General features: G+C 42.8%; 1 protein-coding gene across 2 annotated transcripts in view; it reads left to right on the top strand.

The window, feature by feature from the left end:
* Positions 1 to 21,399, top strand: part of LOC118388165 (cyclin-dependent kinase 18-like) — a 58,777-nt gene that overhangs the window by 15,608 nt on the left and 21,770 nt on the right. The window contains exon 2 of one of the 2 annotated variants that reach the window (XM_052526867.1): positions 12,446 to 12,581. The exons of the other annotated variant lie outside the window; for it this stretch is intronic. Within the exon in view, the coding sequence (XP_052382827.1) occupies positions 12,473 to 12,581 (109 nt within the window). The 5' untranslated portion in view covers positions 12,446 to 12,472. The remainder of the gene's footprint in view (positions 1 to 12,445; positions 12,582 to 21,399) is intronic. 2 annotated transcript variants of the gene reach the window in all.

Here is a 21,399-nt window from a genome sequence, read left to right on the forward strand (position 1 = left end):
CCATACTACTCATGATGACATCCCTAACATGTTCTTACCTGCTCTCTCCTGTGTGGTGGGACAGACAGATTGACAGATGTTGAATCTAAAGGCCCTATTCCCACTATTGAATAATGCAACCAAACCATACTACACTCTTGAATAATGCAACCAAACCATACTACACTCTTGAATAATGCAACCAAACCATACTACACTCTTGAATAATGCAACCAAACCATACTACACTCTTGAATAATGCAACCAAACCATACTACACTCTTGAATAATGCAACCAAACCATACTACACTCTTGAATATTGCAACCAAACCATACTACACTCTTGAATATTGCAACCAAACCATACTACACTCTTGAATAATGCAACCAAACCATACTACACTCTTGAATAATGCAACCAAACCATACTACACTCTTGAATAATGCAACCAAACCATACTACACTCTTGAATAATGCAACCAAACCATACTACACTCTTGAATAATGCAACCAAACCATACTACACTCTTGAATAATGCAACCAAACCATACTACACTCTTGAATAATGCAACCAAACCATACTACACTCTTGAATAATGCAACCAAACCATACTACACTCTTGAATAATGCAACCAAACCATACTACACTCTTGAATAATGCAACCAAACCATACTACTCTTGAATAATGCAATAATTCACAAGCATGTGCAGACAATTAAAGGGTGTATCTCCTCGTCTGTAGGTTACACTCATTGCCTTTCAGCTTCGTCTGTAGGTTACACTCATTGCCTTTCAGCTTCGTCTGTAGGTTACACCCATTGCCTTTCAGCTTCGTCTGTAGGTTACACCCATTGCCTTTCAGCTTCGTCTGTAGGTTACACTCATTGCCTTTCAGCTTCGTCTGTAGGTTACACTCATTGCCTTTCAGCTTCGTCTGTAGGTTACACTCATTGCCTTTCAGCTTCGTCTGTAGGTTACACTCATTGCCTTTCAGCTTCGTCTGTAGGTTACACTCATTGCCTTTCAGCTTTGTCTGTAGGTTACACTCACTGCCTTTCAGCTTCGTCTGTAGGTTACACTCATTGCCTTTCAGCTTCGTCTGTAGGTTACGCTCATTGCCTTCAGTCATCTACAAGTCCTGTAGGTTACGCCATTGCCTTTCAGCTTCGTCTGCAGGTTACGATCATTGCCTTTCAGCTTCGTCTGAGACTTTATCTCCCTCACCAACTTCAAACATTTTATCTCCATTTTCACGTACTCATTAGGTTACACTCATTGCCTTTCAGCTTCGTCTGTAGGTTACACTCATTGCCTTTCAGCTTCGTCTGTAGGTTACACTCATTGCCTTTCAGCTTCGTCTGTAGGTTACGCTCATTGCCTTTCAGCTTCAAGACAAAATTACAGTTGCTAATAGCCGTCTTCATCAAGTAACAATAGACTAGACTATTAACCCTCTCATACGAATATAAAAGTACAGTAAGCCTACCATACAACATTACAAGCTTCATTTTTATCAACATCATGCAAATCATTGTGGTAAAAGCAAATAGTGATTATTAGTGAATTCATTGCCACAAGCTGTTTTATATGGAAGCTCATACCTGCCACAAAAAAAATGTACTCATGATTTGTCAACGTGCACAGTCTGATCAACTGTAACCTACTGTTAACCACAGCTGCAGGTAGTCTAGAGAAACCACCTGGACCTGGCCAGGGCAAACGTAACGTCATATTTTTATAGCCTAAGCTATGTATTTATAGCTTAAAATAAGCCCATTTATTTGTGTTCTGGAATATGTGAACGTGATCAAATTTGGTTTATATTCAAACATTGGCTGGCTAGGTTACATAGGCCTTTTAAATCCAAAATGATTGATTGACTGTATGAGTATGTTTAAAGACAGATGCAAAGGCCTGAAACCCGGCATACAGCGAGCTCAGCCCCGTTAGTTTTATTGTCCAATCGCAGTGGTCGTCTCTTTGTCCATGTAAAGGGTTTGTTTTCGTCTTCACTAGGAGCAGGAGTTTTTCCAGCCTCCTGAGCATAGTGAATGACACTCTGCAGTAATACCCTCTGCAGCACACTGTGGTCAACACAGCCAAGGTTGACATCGGATGTTCCAGGTGCAATCACATCACATGCATCTGCATAAGTACATGAACACACACACACATATATACTTTTGCAGGCTCACAAACAGACATGCTCACACATATTTACAATATTTATACTTACTAACATTGAGTGCACACAAAGCCCCTGTGATTACAAGCACAATATGACTATAAGCAAAAAGCAATTGACCAAACATGATAAGAAGTGTAACATAAATTACCTATTACATAAATCTGTATGTTCAGGCCTGGAACACAATGTTGCACTCCGATGTTGACCCAGCAGTGAGATATATGTTTTTCACTCAGGCACATGGTTTACAGTAGGCCTTCTATTCAGAAAGAGAGAGCAAGAGAGACAGATACACAACAGACCAGAGGGGGAGAGACAGCGAGGGAGGACAAGAGAGAGACCAAAGAAAGGAGCATTTGTTTTATTACGAAGCATCACTGCCGCTGGCGAGAAAAATACAAAAGGTCATCTTTATTATTGTCTCACCACGGTTTAGGAGAGAGGGATGGTTGGGGAGGAGGGAGAGAGCGGGGGGAAACTCCCACCATGCATTGTGCGTCTCTAGAGTGCATGAGACACGTGACACTGTGATGTTGGACACATGACAACAGTCCCTATGGAACATGACCAGAGGAGAAACAACACAGCTCTTCACCATTGTACTTATTATCTACAGTCACACACAAATTACCACAACAGCCCTTTAGAATTAGAACATTTCATTAAAAGCAAATCAGTGCTTCCAATTCTCTCAATTATCTCTGTTTTCTTTGTGCATAATCATTGTTTTATGTTCTGAGAGTAGCCTGTCTTTTTTTCTCTTGCACCTGGAAATAACCAACTTTGCGCAGGACAGCTCAGAGGCGGCATGTGTCTGTGTGAGCGCGTGTACATTGGTGCGTATGTGATCTGTACTCTGGTACATGGGGAACAGATGTTCAATGTTCCTGTGTGTGCCTTCTGTCTACCGTCCATCTGCCGTCCTCTGGGGACATTCTCTGTTGGAGTGAGTTGTGCATGTTGCACATATGTGGAGAGACAGAGTGTGTGTGTGTGTAGTTGTTTTCCTACCTTATCAGGACCCCAGTGTCCTAACAATTGAATTCCATTTTTGAAAAGTAAACTTTTATCATGTCCTGAATTTGTTCAAATGCTATTTTAAGATGAATGTTTTTTTTAAAGGTTAGGGTTAGAGTTAGGTTAAGGAAAATATGATTTTTAATGGTCAAACATTTTTACTCTCCAAAAAGTTCTGAGATTTCATGAAAATAAAGGGAAATGTGTCTTCAGCATTTAACCCAATCCCTCTGAAACAGAGAGGTGCGGGTGGCTGTCTTAAATCAACATCCACGTCTTCGTCGCCCGGGGAACAGTGAGTTAACTGCCTTGCTCAGGCATTAAACAACAGATTTTTTTAACTTGTCAGCTCGGGGATTCGATCCAGCAACCTTTTGGTTACTGGCACAACGCTCTAACCACTAGGCTCTGTGTGTGTGTGGCTATCGGCGGTTACACACAGCACTTGAATGACCAGTCTTTCAGTGCATGTGAACTGTTGGAGCGAGAGTTAATGACCAAAGGCCCAGCGTGATCCTTACTACTGTGCAGCTAGGCACACACACACTGCAGAAGAACAATCTGTCCGTAGTACAGTAGAAAGACACACACGCATTCATTATTCTTCCTGAATTTCATTTATAAAAATAAACAACAGTGCTCCATCTTTTCTCTTCTTCTCACACCCCCCTCACATCACATGCCATTCCTGCTACATGTGCTTTTCATCTCTTTATAAACTCCTCTCTCATTTTGCAGAATTTCTAGAATGGACAAAGTCCATCAAACCATGTCAATGGAAACCCAATATGGCTGAGGTGGTATTCAGGATTGTGATGCATACTTGCCATGGGACATTGAACATCTATTTCAATTTTCTCATCCTCTCTTTTTCCAAGGAAATATCTGTCTGTGTGTACTGTTGTCTCCTCTCTGGTGACCAGAGCTAATGTTATTATGTTGGAGTGGACAGAAGGTCTGCCAGGTTCATATGAAGTCATTTTAAAATCACACTCATCAGATTAGACTGCTGACACACTGGGTGGTAATGGCTTTTCCTACCACTCAGCCCAGAAACACATTTCAGCCTATTACAGGCTAGTTCAGTTGTGTATGAGCCAGAGAAGGAAAGGCACAGAGAAAGGCACAGAGAAAGGCACAGAGAAAGGCACAGAGAAAGGCACAGAGAAAGGCACAGAGAAAGGCACAGAGAAAGGCACAGAGAAAGGCACAGAGAAAGGCACAGAGAAAGGCACAGAGAAAGGCACAGAGAAAGGCACAGAGAAAGGCACAGAGAAATGGACAGAGATGAGAGAAAGCGATGAGAGAAAGCGATGAGAGAAAGCGATGAGAGATGAGTCAGAGAGATCAGGGTAGCACCATTAAGGCCGTCTGTGTCCAGGAATGATCAGAGGGAATGAACGGCTGGACTGAGCACCCCAATACGACCAGATGCTCTTTGATAGTGTGACACACACACACACACACACACACACACACACACACACACAGGAGACTAATAGAGAGTAGGAGACCATAGAAACCAGCCTTCACTGCTGCTCAGAGAAAGATGAGAGAACGATGAGGGAGCGAGAACGATTAGAGAGATGGCTAGAGAGAGATGTAATGAGTGTGAGGGGGGGTATGGTTATATAAGGTATTGACACAGCAGTGTCTGGGTTGTGAACAAGAGGTGACTGTATTGACTAAATGCTATCCTGCTGTTTTTCCTGCCTCATTATTCAATCGATCAGTGATCTGAGATTAGCATCAACAACAGCCAGGGAACACCACACACAGAGTCTGCATCTTTGTCTCTCTGTTCCTGACCTCAACCAAAGGGCATCCAGTGCACATTAGGTAAGGGAACATTGTCTCAGCAGAGGTCCGCCTGTGCAATGGGCTGGCAGGATGATACCATCCCTCAGTTATACAATTTATTCATTTAGCAGATGCTCTTATCCAGAGAGATTTACAGTTAGCACATTCATCTTAAGATAGCGAGATGGGCCAACCACATTTTTCCTTAATAAAGTAGCTTTCAGCAAAGTCAGAGCTAGTACGGGGGGGAAGTCAAGTGTTGGTTCACAAAAGGCATTTGGGGGGGATTAATTCAGATGCTCTTGGGAAGAGGTAGGGTTACAGATGGTTCCACCATTGGGGTGCCAGGACAGAGAAGAGCTTGGACTGGGCTGAGCGGAAGCTGTCCTCCCGTAGGGGTGGGAGGGCCAAGAGACCAGAGGTGGCAGAACTGAGTGCTCGGGTTGGGGTGTAGGGTTTGAGCATAGCCTGAAGGTAGGGAGGGGCAGGTCCTCTTGCTGCTCCGTAGGCAAGTGCCATAGTCTTGTAGTGGATGTGAGCTTCAACTGGAAACCAGTGGAGTGTGTGGAGGAGTGGGGTGACATGGCAGAACTTGGGAAGGTTGAACACCAAGTGGGCTGCAACAAGTTGTAGGGGTTTGATGGCACAAGCAGGGAGCCCAGACATAAGCGAATTTCAGTAGTCTAGACGGGAGTTGACTCGCGACTGGATTAGGACCTGTGTGAGGTAGGGTAGTACTCCATGGATACTGTAGAGCATTAACCTGCAGGAGTGAGTCACAACTTTTATGTTTTCAGAGAACAACAGGGTGTTGTGTAGGGTCACGCTAAGGTTCTTTGCACTCTGGGAGGGGGACACCACAGAGTTGTCAGAGGTGATATGTCTTGGAGCAGGCAGGTCATCCCTGGGAGGAAGAGCAGCTCTGTCTTGTCGAGGTTGAGCTTGAGTCATAGGATGAGGAAAGGGAGAAGAGTAGGGTCGAGGAGGCAGAATCAGGAGACAGAAGCATTTAACAGAAGGGAGAGATGATAGGATAGAAGAGGAAAGAGGGGGAGAGAGAGAGAGAGAGCGAAGATTGAGACAGCGCATTAACATCTGGGTAGGAGCTGAGTGGATAGGGTTGGAGAGGGAGACAAAAAGAAACAAAGTAGTGATCAAAGACGGCATAGGAACAGTGGGTTAACTGCCTTGTTCAGGGGCAAAACGACAGATTTCTACCTTGTCAGCTCTGGATTTGATCTAGCAACCTTTCGGTTACTGGCTCAACACTCTGACCAATAGGCTACCTGCTGCCCCTAATATTAGTAGGCGAACAGCCTCTGGTAAAGATGAGGTCAAGCATATTGCCTGCCTTGTGAGTGGGAGGGGACTGTGAAAGGGAGAGATCAAAAGAGGCAAGGAAGGGAAAGAGAGTTGGAAATAAATTAATCGAAGGCAGACATCAGGAGGTTGAAGTAGCCAAGTACGGCGAGTGGTAAGCCATCGCCAAGAAATTAGCTTATCAAGGGGTCAAGCTCATTGAGGAAATCTCGAAGGGCACCTGGTGGGCGATAGATGACAATGTCAAGCTTGAGGGGACAAGTGACAGCACAGAATTCAAATGAGCAGATGGACAGGTGAGTGAGAAAGAAAATATGATTGAAAATGTAGTGAGATTTAGAGAGAGCAGCTGGAGTAGCAGTGTTATCTGGGGTGATCCATGTCTCCGTCAGGGCCAAAAAGTCAAGGAACTGAAGGGCAGCATAGACAGATGAACTCTGCCTTCTTGACCTCAGATTGTCAGTTCCAAACACTGACAGAGACCAGGAATTCCACACAGGTTGTGCGCGCAGGGTACACTAAATGAGAAGGGTTGCAGCCAAGGGGTGTGGAGCAAATAACAAGGAAAGCGAGAGGGTGGTATGGAGCCTTCCTCAATTTTCCTTCCTCGAATAACTCCGCACAACAACGAGAACACCGCTGACACGGCCACCGGTACACAGCTCCTGCTGAGAAAACAAAGGAGACTGAAGTACATTTATACGAATTGCCTTGCAGAGGTGAAGAGCACACATCCCGGTACTAATGACAAGTCATTTTTCCAATAACTGTTTATCACAATTCCGGTGGGTCAGAAGTTTACATATACTAAGTTGACTGCCTTGAAACAGCTTGGAAAATTCCAGAAAATTATGACATGCCTTTAGAAGGTTCTGATAGGCTAAATGACATAATTTGAGTCAATTGGAGATGTACCTGTGGATGAATTTCATGGCCTACCTACATCTTTGCTCGACATCATGGGAAAATCTAAAGAAATCAGCCAAGACCTCAGAAAAAAAAATTGTACACCTCCACAAGTCTGGTTTCCAAACGTACGCAAGAATAAACACCATGGGACCACGCAGCCGTCATACCGCTCAGGAATCAGACGAGTTCTGTCTCCAAGAGATGAACATACTTTGGTGTGAAAAGTGCAAATCAATCCCAGAACAACAGAAAAGGACATTGTGAAGATGCTGGAGGAAACAGGTACAAAACTATCTATATCCACAGCAAAACAAGTCCTATATCGACATAACCTGAAAGGCCGCTCAGAAAGGAAGAAGCCACTGCTCCAAACCCGTCATAAAAAGCCAGACTACGGTTTGGAAGTGCACATGGGGACAAAGATAGTACTTTTTGGAGGAATGTACTCTGGTCTGATGAAACAAAAATAGAACTGTTTGGCCATAATGACCATCGTTATGTTTGGAGGAAAAAGGGGGAGGCTTGCAAGCTGGAGAACACCATCCCAACCGTGAAGCACAGGGTGGCAGCATCCTGTTGTGGGGGTGCTTTGCTGCAGGAGGGACTGGTGCACTTCACAAATAGATGGCATCGTGAGGCAGGAAAAATATTTGGATATATTGAAGCAACATCAAGACCTCAGTCAGGAAGTTAAAGCTTGGTTGCAAATGGGTCTTCCAAATGTACATAGACCCCAATCATACTTCCAAAGTTGTGGCAAAATGGCTTAAGGACAACAAAGTCAATGTATTGGAGTGGCCATCACAAAGCCCTGACCTCAATCCTATAGAAAATGTGTGGGCAGAACTGAAAAAGCATGTGCGAGCAAGGAGGCCTACAAACCTGACTCAGTTACACCAGCTCTGTCAGGAGGAATGGGCTAAGATTCACCCAACTTATTATGGGAAGCTTGTGGAAGGCTACCCGAAACGTTTGACCCAAGTTAAACAATTTAAAAGCAATGCTACCAAATACTAATCGAGTGTATGTAAACTTCTGACCCACTGGGAATGTGATGAAAGAAAGAAAAGCTGAAATAAATGATTCGCTCTGCTATTATTCTGACATTTCATATTTTCAAAATAAAGTGGTGATCCTAACTGACTGAAGACTGGGCATTTTTACTTGGATTAAATGTCAGAAATTGTGAAAAACTGAGTTTAAATGTATTTGGCTAAGGTGTATTTAAACTTCCACCTTCAAATGTATGTCCAATTAAGGCTAGGCGCCCCACTAGCAGGGACACCTGTCGACATCCGGTGAAATTGGAGAGCGCGTAGTTCAAATAAATATATTTTTTAAAAGCGTCGTCTGGGTCAGGGAGGGCTTGGCCGGTAAGGGATATCTTTGACTCATCGCGCACCAGCAACTCCTGTGGCGGGCCGGGCGCAGTGCACGCTAACCAAGGTTGCCAGGTGCACGGTGTTTCCTCCGACACATTGGTGCGGCTGGCTTTTGGGTTGGATGCGCGCTGTGTTAACCTCTTAAGCGCACCTGACACGTAGGCGTGCCATCTAGCCATCTGGAAATGCAAATGCGCTACACAAAACGCAGAAATAAAATATAAAACATTCATTACCTTCGACGAGCTTCTTTGTTGGCACTCTTAGATGTCCCATAAACATCACTATTGTTTTTTTTTTCTCTCGATTAAATCGGTCCATATATGCCCTAAATATCGATCTATGAAAAGTGTGTGATCCAGGAAAAAAACTCTTGTCATTTTTTTTTTATTAAAAAAGTTGACGATAAACTTTCACAAAACACTTCGAAATACTATTGTAATCCAACTTTAGGTATTAGTAAACATTAATAATCTATCAAATTGATCACGGGGCGATGTGTATTGAATAGCTCCACGTCCTCAAATCATGTTCGGAAATTTCTCCTCCAAAACATCCTGTCGGAGACCGGAAGGAATGGGCTCTCTCTTACTCGTTTGACCAAGAAACAAAGCCCAGGCAATTGACAAGACTGGTGACATCGTGTGGAAGCTGTAGGACTTGCAATCTCAGCCCCATGTAATTTGCTTCCCCATAGACAATACATGCAAGTGGCTCATGGATATTTTTCCCAGTTTTCGGTGATCAGTTTTTCTTGCGCTTTTCGATGAAACACCCGCTCTGTTATAGTCACAGCCGTGACTTAACCAGTTTTAGAAACGCCAGAGTGTTTTCTATCCACACATACTAATCATATGCATATACTATATTCCTGGCATGAGTAGCAGGATGCTGAAATTTTGCGCAATTTTTAACAGAATGTTCGAAAAAGTAAGGGGTAGGCTTAAGATTAACAAAGTTTAGTAGTATCTTTTTGGCTTCCTTTTGTCTGTCTAAAGAGTGGATTACTCAAATCGATGGCTCCAACTAAACAGACTTTTTGGGATATAAAGAAGGAGTTTATCTAACAAAACATGTTGTAACTGGGACCCTTTTGGATTGCATATCAGAGGAAGATTTTCAAAAGGTAAGTGATTTCCCCCCCCCCCTTTTCTCCTCAATTTCGTGGTATCCAATTGTTTAGTAGCTACTATCTTGTCTCATCACTACAACTCCTGTACGGGCTCGGGAGAGACGAAGGTTGAAAGTCATGCGTCCTCCGAAACACAACCCAACCAAGCCGCACTGCTTCTTAAAACAAGTCACACAGACTGATTTCCAATTGTGACTCCCAGTACCAAAACTCAAAATTCTTCCTCGTTTGGGAAGAAACAAGCCTGAAACCTTGAACAGAGACTGTTGACATCTAGTGGAAGCCATGGGAATTGCAATCTGGGAGCTGGAATTGCATAGGACCCATAGCTTTTCATTGTACGAGCATGGGATCTCAAAAATAAAAATCTGGTTGGTTTTTCTTTGGATTTTCTCCTACCATATCAATTGTGTTATTGTCTCATACATTATTTTAACATTTCTACAAACGTCAACATCTTTTCTATCCAATGGTACCAATTATATGCATATCCTTGCTTCTGAGCCTGAGTAACAGGCAGTTTATTTTGGGCACGTCAGTCAGGAAGAAATTCTGAAAAAAGGACCTTAACATTAATAACTTCTTAGGGCTAACATATCATGTGTTATACAAATTTGGAATAATAAGCATTTCTAAGCAAATCACAATACCCACAATTCAGTGATTTCAGGTTGTGGAGGACTGCCCCGTGGAGGTTCAAAGAGGAAGGCATCCAATCAGCCGACATCAGCGCAGCAGAAAAGAGCTAGCTAGCTTTCAGAATATACTGACAAGACATTCCAAAGCATAGACATTTAATGAGCCAGCTAATATTTTGGCAATGTGATTTTTAACTTTGCAGGCTGACATTAGCTTCATTAGGTTACGTTAGCTAACCTTTAGCTAGCTAGTTAACCAACGACCAGAGAGGTAAACCAACTGTTTTCTATTTAGAGTTTATCTAAAATAAATCCAGGTTAGCAGGCAATATTAAACTAGGGAAATTGTCACTACTCTTGCGTTCATTGCACGCAGAGTCAGGCTATATGCAACAGTTTGGGCCGCCTGGCTCATTGCGAACTAATTTGCCAGAATTTTACGAAATTATGCCATAACATTGAAGGTTGTGCAATGTAACATGAATATTTAGACTGATTGATGCCACCCGTTAGATAAAATATGGAACGGTTCCGTATTTCACTGAAAGAATCAACGTCTTGTTTTCAAGATGATAGGTCATTAATATGGTCGAATCCGGAAACTAAGGCTTGCATTTCTGTGTGTTATTATGTTATAAGTCTATGATATGATAGAGCAGTCTGAGCGATGGTAGGCACCAGCATATGCTCATAAGCATTAATTCAAACAGCACTTTCGTGCGTTTTGCCAGCAGCTCTGCCGTTTATGACTTCAAGCCTATCAACTCCCGAGATTAGGCTGGTGTAATGATGTGATGTGAAATGGCTAGCTAGTTAGCGGAGTGCGCACTAATAGCGTTTCAAACGTCACTCGCTCTGGGAGTAGTTATTCCCCTTGCTCTGCATGGGTAACACTGCTTCAAGGGTGGCTGTTGTCGCGGTGTTCCTGGTTCGAGCCCAGGTAGGAGCGAGGAGAGGTACGGAAGCTATACTGTTACACTGGCAATATTAAAGTGCCTATAAGAACATCCAATAGTCAAAGGTATATGAAATACAAATGGTAGAGAGAGAAATAGTCCTATAATTCCTATAATAACTACAACCTAAAACTTCTTACCTGGGAATATTGAAGACTCATGTTAAAAGGATCCACCAACTTTCATATGTTCTCATGTTCTGAGCAAGGAACTTAAACGTTGGCTTTCTTACATTGCACATATTGCACTTTTACTTTCTTCTCCACCACTTTGTTTTTTCATTATTTAAACTAAATTGAACATGTTTCATTATTTATTTGAAGCTAAATTGATTTTATTGATGTATTATATTAAGTTAAATTAAGTGTTCATTCAGTATTGTGGTAATTGTCATAATTACAAATACATTTTTAAAAAACATCGGCCGATTAATCAGTATCGGCTTTTTTTTTGGCCCTCCAATAATCGGTATCGGTGTTGAAAAATCATAATCGGTCGACCTCTAGTGCATAATTATGTCAAACACCCTCATCATCATGTAAGTAGACCCACCCCCTAATAGTGTCTAGTGGTGAAGTTTCCCTTTAAAGTAGATGGCCCTAGCTAGCAAAAAGACAGTACTAGACAACAGATGAAGACAAAAATGATACTTACCACTCCTGGAGATATCAGGAGTAATAACAACAAAGAAGTTACATATTGACTTTCCTCTGTTCAGACAGTCTAATCGTTATTCTTTTTCACCCAAGGGGTTATGGTTAGTGGTGGTTGAAATTATACTGTAATGAAACAGCAGGGAGCAGGTCTCGAACCCTCGACCCTGAGGTCCGGCGCGCTATCGACTGTGCCGCAAAAGCATGCTTGTGCGGCAGGGTCGATTTCCGCGCTTATAAACCCAGGGTCGTTACAATATAAATGTGGTTGTAGAGTTGGACTCTTCTACTGTAAAATAGTAAAGGACATGGTGTTGTTTGAGTAACTTTGCTTTGGTTCTGAAAACTTGTTGTAGCTCCCTGGGCTAATGCTTTGGCTTTACCTCAGTGGGCTAACATGGCTTGGAGTAATACAGAAAAACAGGGTTCAATGCCTTGTCTGACTGTCTCGCGCTCTCTTCATCAGGTACTGCTCCTCTGCAACATTAACAAGATGAAGAACTTTAAGCGACGTTTCTCTCTGTCCGTCCCTCGCACCGAAACCATAGAGGAGAACGAGTTCACCGAGCAAATCAACCAGCTCAACATCCAACACACTCAGGGTAAGACCTTTAACTCTACCCAACAATGCCCAATGACACATCAATCCTCTCCTCTGTCCTTGTCTCCAGTGGGTCTTGCTGCTATGAGTGTTGCTAAGGAATGACCAGTCCCTTTCACAGCGTATTGGGACTATATTTAGACACAGGAAGCTTAAAGTCCTGATCCCAGATCTTACATTACTCCCTCCATTCATTCATGGATCAGGCCATTCTTGGATCAGTTTATAATCAAACCACCAGCCCAGTCATCTCTGTACCAGCCCCACTTAGTCTCCACAGCCTGATTAGTAGCACTGATTTCCGGCTGGGCTGAGGGAAGGCTGGGGGTTAGAAGAGGTTAAGACACATTTATACAAGCTCTGAGTGGAGAGATGGAGGAGATGTGAAGGAGAAAGAGGTGTGAGAGTGTAATAGGGGATGCCAGGAGCCGAGGCTGATTAGCAGGGTTCAAGACACATTTATACAAGCAAATCTCCCTCGCTGTGGTCTACTGGCTCACACGCATCCTCTAATCTAGCACCAGTCTGCCCTGCAGCAGTGATAGAAAACAATATTCACAATATTGATTATTATTATTTTAATTATATCAATATTGTAAATCTCCAAAGTGAGCTTTGGCAAAATGTACATTTTTACGTCATGCCAATAGAGCAAATTGAGAAGAAATTCAAAACCTTTTAAACAGTGTGTTCTTGGTGTTCATGCTGTTCACCATTTCTCATGCTGTTCACCATTTCTCATGCTGTTCACCATTTCTCATGCTGTTCACCATTTCTCATGCTGTTCACCATTTCTCATGCTGTTCACCATTTCTCATTGACACAGCAACACTTGACCTCATAGTTACTTCTCTCACTATTGAGGCAGCTAACCTTGTACAGAAGTTTAGTTTATTAGGATCCTCATTAGCTGGTACATATGCAGCAGCTACTACTCCTGGGTTCCACATAAAAAACATGTACATGAAAGATTACAGAACAGTTATAGACAAGAACAACATGGAGCACACTGGGATTCAGAATATAGGTCTGGATGGATGGGAATGTAGTGTTGTGTGATGCCAGCCGTCATCAGCTGTCTGGGGGAAGCAGCTGTGTCTGATCTAACCCCAGAGAGTCCTGTACCGCCTGATGCAGAGAGAACTCAAGGTCTGAGTGAGTGACTGAGTGAGTGATAGAAGTGTTAATAGGCTCTATGTCAATCCAGACATTCTGCCCTTCACAACCCCTTCTTCCATCACAGCCTATTTTAGACAATAACTGAACAAAAATGTCAAAGTAATCCTTGATTTGAATCAGTGCAATGCTGTCCAACTGTCTGTCCATGTTTGGAGACAGACTTGGCTCACATTTGTCCCAGGATTAACCCCATTCTCTGGATGTTCCTTTCAACTCCTAATGAGGTTGGGATACTTAGTACCCGAGATGGCATAGCAGTTCAGACGTCTTTTGTCCTCGTCTTGTCGTGTCCTGTATATATATATATATATATATATATTTACAACTTTTTTTCACATACATTTTATTTTTATTTTCCATCAACTCATCTTCAAAACACTCTCCTGCAACCCGCCTCACCAATTTATATTTATAAATAAGTATTATTTACCTCAAATCTGCAATCCTCCAAGAAGCTAGCCAGAAGTTAGCCAGAAACTCCAAGAAGCTAGCCAGAAACTAACCAGAAGCTAGCCAGGAGCTAGCTAGAAGCTAATCAGAAGCTAGTTCAGAAGCTAGTAAGCTTCTTTACTGGCAAATCGTTAGTATTCAGCTAACCACGGTTTGTGGTCATCAGCTATCCTTTAGCTCGAAAATCTATCGCCAGTTTTTGTACGGCGCAGCTCGGAACGGAACATACCGGACCAATTTTTCTCTCCATGTCCTTGGATTTCAACTGCTCTCTGGACATTCATTCCCGGATCTCACAGCTAGCTAGCTGCTATCCGTGTGTCTATCTGCTCTCGTCGATTCCGGAGCAAACATCAATTACTCCGGAGCTAGCCAGCTCCGTCAATCACTCCTGAGCTCCGTCAATCACTCCTGGGCTGCAGTCACCTATCCGGACCCGTTTTACCGCCTACGCGGAGCCCCACCGGGCCTTCACAACTGGACTGCCGACGTTATCTACACGAAGGAGATCCGGCTGGCTCCTCCGTCGCGACGTTACCTGAACGCCCATCTGCGGCCTGCTAACCGTTAGCTGTCTTACCGGCTGCTCTCAGAATAGACAATCGGACAATTTATTTATTTGTATTATTATTATTATTATGTTTCTTCTTGGGATTCTATAACTATATCTATTGTTTTTATTTTATTTTTGTTGTTGTGTGATTTGGACTATTCCCCTCTACCACACGGAACCCCACTAATCTACTGACGGAACGCAAGAGGTGGCTAACAACAGACCTCCATCCTATGCTAGCTTGCTACCGATATCCTGGCTAGCTGTCTAAATCGCCGTGACCCCCAAACCAACCACTCCACTCACTGGACTCTTTTGATCACTCGACTAAGGATGCCTCTCCTTAATGTCAATATGTCTTGTCCATTGCTGTTCTGGTTAGTGTTTATTGGCTTATTTCACTGTAGCGCCTCTAGTCCTGCCATACCTTATCCAATTTATTAGTTCCACCACCCACACATGCAATGACATCTCCTGGTTTCAATGATGTTTCTAGAGACAATATCTCTCTCTTCATCACTCAATACCTAGGTTTACCTCCACTGTATTCACATCCTACCATACCTTTGTCTGTACATTATACCTTGATGCTATTTTATCGCTCCCAGACACCTCCTTTTACTCTCTGTTCCAGACGTTCTAGACGACCAATTCGTATTGCTTTTAGCCTTACCCTTATCCTACTCCTCCTCTGTTCCTCTGGTGATGTAGAGGTGAATCCAGGCCCTGCAGTGCCTAGCTCCACTCCTATTCCCCAGGCGCTCTCTTTTGATGACTTCTGTAACCGTAATAGCCTTGGTTTCATGCATGTTAACATTAGAAGCCTCCTCCCTAAGTTTGTTCTATTCACTGCTTTAGCACACTCTGCCAACCCGGATGTTCTAGCTGTGTCTGAATCCTGGCTTAGGAAGACCACCAAAAATTCTGAAATTTTAATTCCAAATTACAACATTTTCAGACAAGATAGAACTGCCAAAGGGGCGGTGTTGCAATCTACTGCAAATATAGCCTGCAGAGTTCTGTCCTACTATCCAGGTCTGTACCTAAACAATTTTAACTTCTACTTTTAAAAATCCACCTCTCTAAAAACAAGTCTCTCACCGTTGCCGCCTGCTATAGACCACCCTCTGCCCCCAGCTGTGCTCTGGACACCATATGTGAACTGATTGCCCCCCATCTATCTTCAGAGCTCGTGCTGCTAGGCGACCTAAACTGGAACATGCTTAACACCCCAGCCATCCTACAATCTAAACTTGATGCCCTCAATCTCACTCAAATTATCAATGAACCTACCAGGTACCCCCCCCCCCAAAGCCTTAAACACGGGCACCCTCATAGATATCATCCTAACCAACTTCCCCTCTAAATACACCTCTGCTGTCTTCAACCAAGATCTCAGCGATCACTGCCTCATTGCCTGCATCCGTAATGGGTCAGCGGTCAAACGACCTCCACTCATCACTGTAAAACGCTCCCTGAAACACTTCAGCGAGCAGGCCTTTCTAATCGACCTGGCCGGGGTATCCTGGAAGGATATTGATCTCATCCCGTCAGTAGAGGATGCCTGGATATTTTTTTTAAATGCCTTCCTAACCATCTTAAATAAACATGCCCCATTCAAGAAATTTAGAACCAGGAACAGATATAGCCCTTGGTTCTCCCCAGACCTGACTGCCCTTAACCAACACAAAAACATCCTATGGCGTTCTGCATTAGCATCGAACAGCCCCGTGATATGCAGCTGTTCAGGGAAGCTAGAAACCGTTATACACAGGCAGTTAGAAAAGCCAAGGCTAGCTTTTTCAAGCAGAAATTTGCTTCCTGCAACACTAACTCAAAAAGTTCTGGGACACTGTAAAGTCCATGGAGAATAAGAACACCTCCTCCCAGTTGCCCACTGCACTGAAGATAGGAAACACTGTCACCACTGATAAATCCACCATAATTGAGAATTTCAATAAGCATTTTTCTACGGCTGGCCATGCTTTCCACCTGGCTACTCCTACCCCGGTCAACAGCACTGCACCCCCAACAGCAACTCGCCCAAGCCTTCCCCATTTCTCCTTCTCCCAAATCCATTCAGCTGATGTTCTGAAAGAGCTGAAAATCTGGACCCCTACAAATCAGCCGGGCTAGACAATCTGGACCCTTTCTTTCTAAAATTATCTGCCGAAATTGTTGCCACCCCTATTACTAGCCTGTTCAACCTCTCTTTCGTGTCGTCTGAGATTCCCAAAGATTGGAAAGCAGCTGCGGTCATCCCCCTCTTCAAAGGGGGGGGGGGACACTCTTGACCCAAACTGCTACAGACCTATATCTATCCTACCATGCCTTTCTAAGGTCTTCGAAAGCCAAGTCAACAAACAGATTACCGACCACTTCGAATCTCACCATACCTTCTCTGCTATGCAATCTGGTTTCAGAGCTGGTCATGGGTGCACCTCAGCCACGCTCAAGGTCCTAAACGATATCTTAACCGCCATCGATAAGAAACATTACTGTGCAGCCGTATTCATTGATCTGGCCAAGGCTTTCGACTCTGTCAACCACCACATCCTCATCGGCAGACTCGACAGCCTTGGTTTCTCAAATGATTGCCTCGCCTGGTTCACCAACTACTTCTCTGATAGAGTTCAGTGTGTCAAATCGGAGGGTCTGCTGTCAGGACCTCTGGCAGTCTCTATGGGGGTGCCACAGGGTTCAATTCTTGGACCGACTCTCTTCTCTGTATACATCAATGAGGTCGCTCTTGCTGCTGGTGAATCCCTGATCCACCTCTACGCAGACGACACCATTCTGTATACTTACGGCCCTTCTTTGGACACTGTGTTAACAACCCTCCAGGCAAGCTTCAATGCCATACAACTCTCCTTCCGTGGCCTCCAATTGCTCTTAAATACAAGTAAAACTAAATGCATGCTCTTCAACCGATCGCTACCTGCACCTACCCGCCTGTCCAACATCACTACTCTGGACGGCTCTGACTTAGAATACGTGGACAACTACAAATACTTAGGTGTCTGGTTAGACTGTAAACTCTCCTTCCAGACCCATATCAAACATCTCCAATCCAAAGTTAAATCTAGAATTGGCTTCCTATTTCGCAACAAAGCATCCTTCACTCATGCTGCCAAACATACCCTTGTAAAACTGACCATCCTACCAATCCTCGACTTTGGCGATGTCATTTACAAAATAGCCTCCAATACCCTACTCAACAAATTGGATGCAGTCTATCACAGTGCAATCCGTTTTGTCACCAAAGCCCCATATACTACCCACCATTGCGACCTGTACGCTCTCGTTGGCTGGCCCTCGCTTCATACTTGTCGTCAAACCCACTGGCTCCATGTCATCTACAAGACCCTGCTAGGTAAAGTCCCCCCTTATCTCAGCTCGCTGGTCACCATAGCATCTCCCTCCTGTAGCACACGCTCCAGCAGGTATATCTCTCTAGTCATTTACATTTACATTTAAGTCATTTAGCAGACGCTCTTATCCAGAGCGACTTACAAATTGGTGCATTCACCTTATGACATCCAGTGGAACAGTCACTTTACAATAGTGCATCTAAATCTTAAAAGGGGGGGGGGGGTGAGAAGGATTACTTATCCTATCCTAGGTATTCCTTAAAGAGGTGGGGTTTCAGGTGTCTCCGGAAGGTGATTGATAGTCACCCCCAAAACCAATTCTTTCTTTGGCCGCCTCTCCTTCCAGTTCTCTGCTGCCAATGACTGGAACGAACTACAAAAATCTCTGAAACTGGAAACACTTATCTCCCTCACTAGCTTTAAGCACCAACTGTCAGAGCATCTTACAGATTACTGCACCTGTACATAGCCCACCTATAATTTAGCCCAAACAACTACCTCTTTCCCAACTGTATTTCATTTATTTATTTATTTTGCTCCTTTGCACCCCATTATTTTTATTTCTACTTTGCACATTCTTCCATTGCAAAACTACCATTCCAGTGTTTTACTTGCTATATTGTATTTACTTTGCCACCATGGCCTGTTTTGCCTTTACCTCCCTTCTCACCTCATTTGCTCACATTGTATATAGACTTGTTTATACTGTATTATTGACTGTATGTTTGTTTTACTCCATGTGTAACTCTGTGTCGTTGTATCTGTCGAACTGCTTTGCTTTATCTTGGCCAGGTCGCAATTGTAAATGAGAACTTGTTCTCAACTTGCCTACCTGGTTAAATAAAGGTGAAAAAAAAACACAAAAAAAACATCAGCAACAGACCTTCAAATAATGTTTTTTTTTTCATGTTAAAATATAGTTCAATTCAATTCCCTGACACTTAAATACCATAACACACAATAAGTTGTTCACATCAGAGGAGATGTCTTTACAGTGGTCACATTCATTGCAAAAAAAGAGAATAACACAATCAGCTTGCAGATCAGAATTACCATCTAGGTTCATTAGGGAGGTTTTATCAACATAATATCCCCTTCAGTAGCCCTTCTCAGCTGGTAAGCAGCTACATCAAACTTAAAATGACAAAGAAAAGTCAGTCACACCTGAATTAGGCTGATTAATTCAGGTTCATATCCCACAGGCTAACAATCTCAGACATGCACACACACCTACATAACCTAATGAGACATCCCAAATCAGTTTGGATTAGCACACAAGCCTAACACAATTACCACTCCACTACTGCAGGGCTAGCTAGCTCTCTCTCTGTGTGTGTGTGTGGTGTGTGGTGTGTGGTGTGTGGTGTGTGTGTGTGTGTGTGTGTGTGTGTCAGGGATGCCACCCGCCTGCCACTGCCAGTCTAATCTTTAAGTCAATCTAATACCTAGTTAATATCCAGTGCAGCTTCTCAATTAAATCATCATTTTTGATATTCTAACAAGTCAGTTCAGATGATTACATCAATCACTGTCATACTAACTTTTAACAGAGCCAGCCAGAGAAGAATGGATGTAGAAACCTATTAGTAGCCTACAACTCCGTAGAAACCTATTAGTAGCCTACAACTCCGTAGAAACCTATTAGTAGCCTACAACTCCGTAGAAACCTATTAGTAGCCTACAACTCCGTAGAAACCTATTAGTAGCCTACAACTCCGTAGAAACCTATTAGTAGCCTACAACTCCGTAGAAACCTATTAGTAGCCTACAACTCCGTAGAAACCTATTAGTAGCCTACAACGCCGTAGAAACCTATTAGTAGCCTACAACTCCGTAGAAACCTATTAGTAGCCTACAACGCCGTAGAAACCTATTAGTAGCCTACAACGCCGTAGAAACATATTAGTAGCCTACAACGCCGTAGAAACATATTAGTAGCCTACAACCATAAGTTTAATTAGAAATCACATGTAGTGAGGAACCTAAAGTCAGCAGACAGTTCAGGCTCCATTTTAACAAACCTAATGCAGTGGTAAATCTAAGGGCTCCATTTTAACAAACCTAATGCAGTGGTAAATCTAAGGGCTCCATTTTAACAAACCTAATGCAGTGGTAAATCTAAGGGCTCCATTTTAACAAACCTAATGCAGTGGTAAATCAAAGGGCTCCATTTTAACAAACCTAATGCAATAGTAAATCTAAGGGCTCCATTTTAACAAACCTAATGCAGTGGTAAATCAAAGGGCTCCATTTTAACAAACCTAATGCAATAGTAAATCTAAGGGCTCCATTTTAACAAACCTAATGCAGTGGTAAATCAAAGGGCTCCATTTTAACAAACCTAATGCAATAGTAAATCTAAGCACAGGCGGTAGCACTATAGGTCCAGGGGTGAGTCCGAAATATTTGTAGCTATTTTCACCATTACATTTTTCAGTGCACTTGCTGGCATTGGCGCATAATTCTATAATATTAATAATAAAACACAGCAGACTATGGAGGGTTTTACACACATCCAAACTTTTCACAGTAGCTGGAAAAAGATCCAACATGCAGCACCAGTCAAAAGTTTGGACACACCTACTCATTCTAGGGTTTTTCTTTATTTTTTACCATTTTCTATATTGTAGAATAATAGTGAAGACATCAAAACTATGAAATAACACATATGGAATTATGTATTAACCAAAAAAAATGTTAAATCAAAATATATTTGATATTCTTCAAAGTAGCCACCCTTTGCCTTGACAGCTTTGCACACTCTTGGCATTCTCTCAACCAGCTTCCAGTTATATTTTTGAATATATATATTTTTTATTTAACCTTTATTTAACCAGGTAGGCAAGTTGAGAACAAGTTCTCATTTACAATTGCGACCTGGCCAAGATAAAGCAAAGCAGTTCGACACATACAACGACACAGAGTTACACATGGAGTAAAACAAACATACAGTCAATAATACAGTATAAACAGTCTATATACGATGTGAGCAAATGAGGTGAGATAAGGGAGGTAAAGGCATAAAAAGGCCATGGTGGCAAAGTAAATACAATATAGCAAGTAAAACACTGGAATGGTAGATTTGCAGTGGAAGAACGTGCAAAGTAGAAATAAAAATAATGGGGTGCAAAGGAGCAAAATAAATAAATAAATAAATACTTACAGTAGGGAAAGAGGTAGTTGTTTGGGCTAAATTATAGGTGGGCTATGTACAGGTGCAGTAATCTGTGAGCTGCTCTGACAGTTGGTGCTTAAAGCTAGTGAGG

Source organism: Oncorhynchus keta, chromosome 10 (genome assembly GCF_023373465.1).
Source record: "Oncorhynchus keta strain PuntledgeMale-10-30-2019 chromosome 10, Oket_V2, whole genome shotgun sequence".
Taxonomy (NCBI): domain Eukaryota; kingdom Metazoa; phylum Chordata; class Actinopteri; order Salmoniformes; family Salmonidae; genus Oncorhynchus; species Oncorhynchus keta.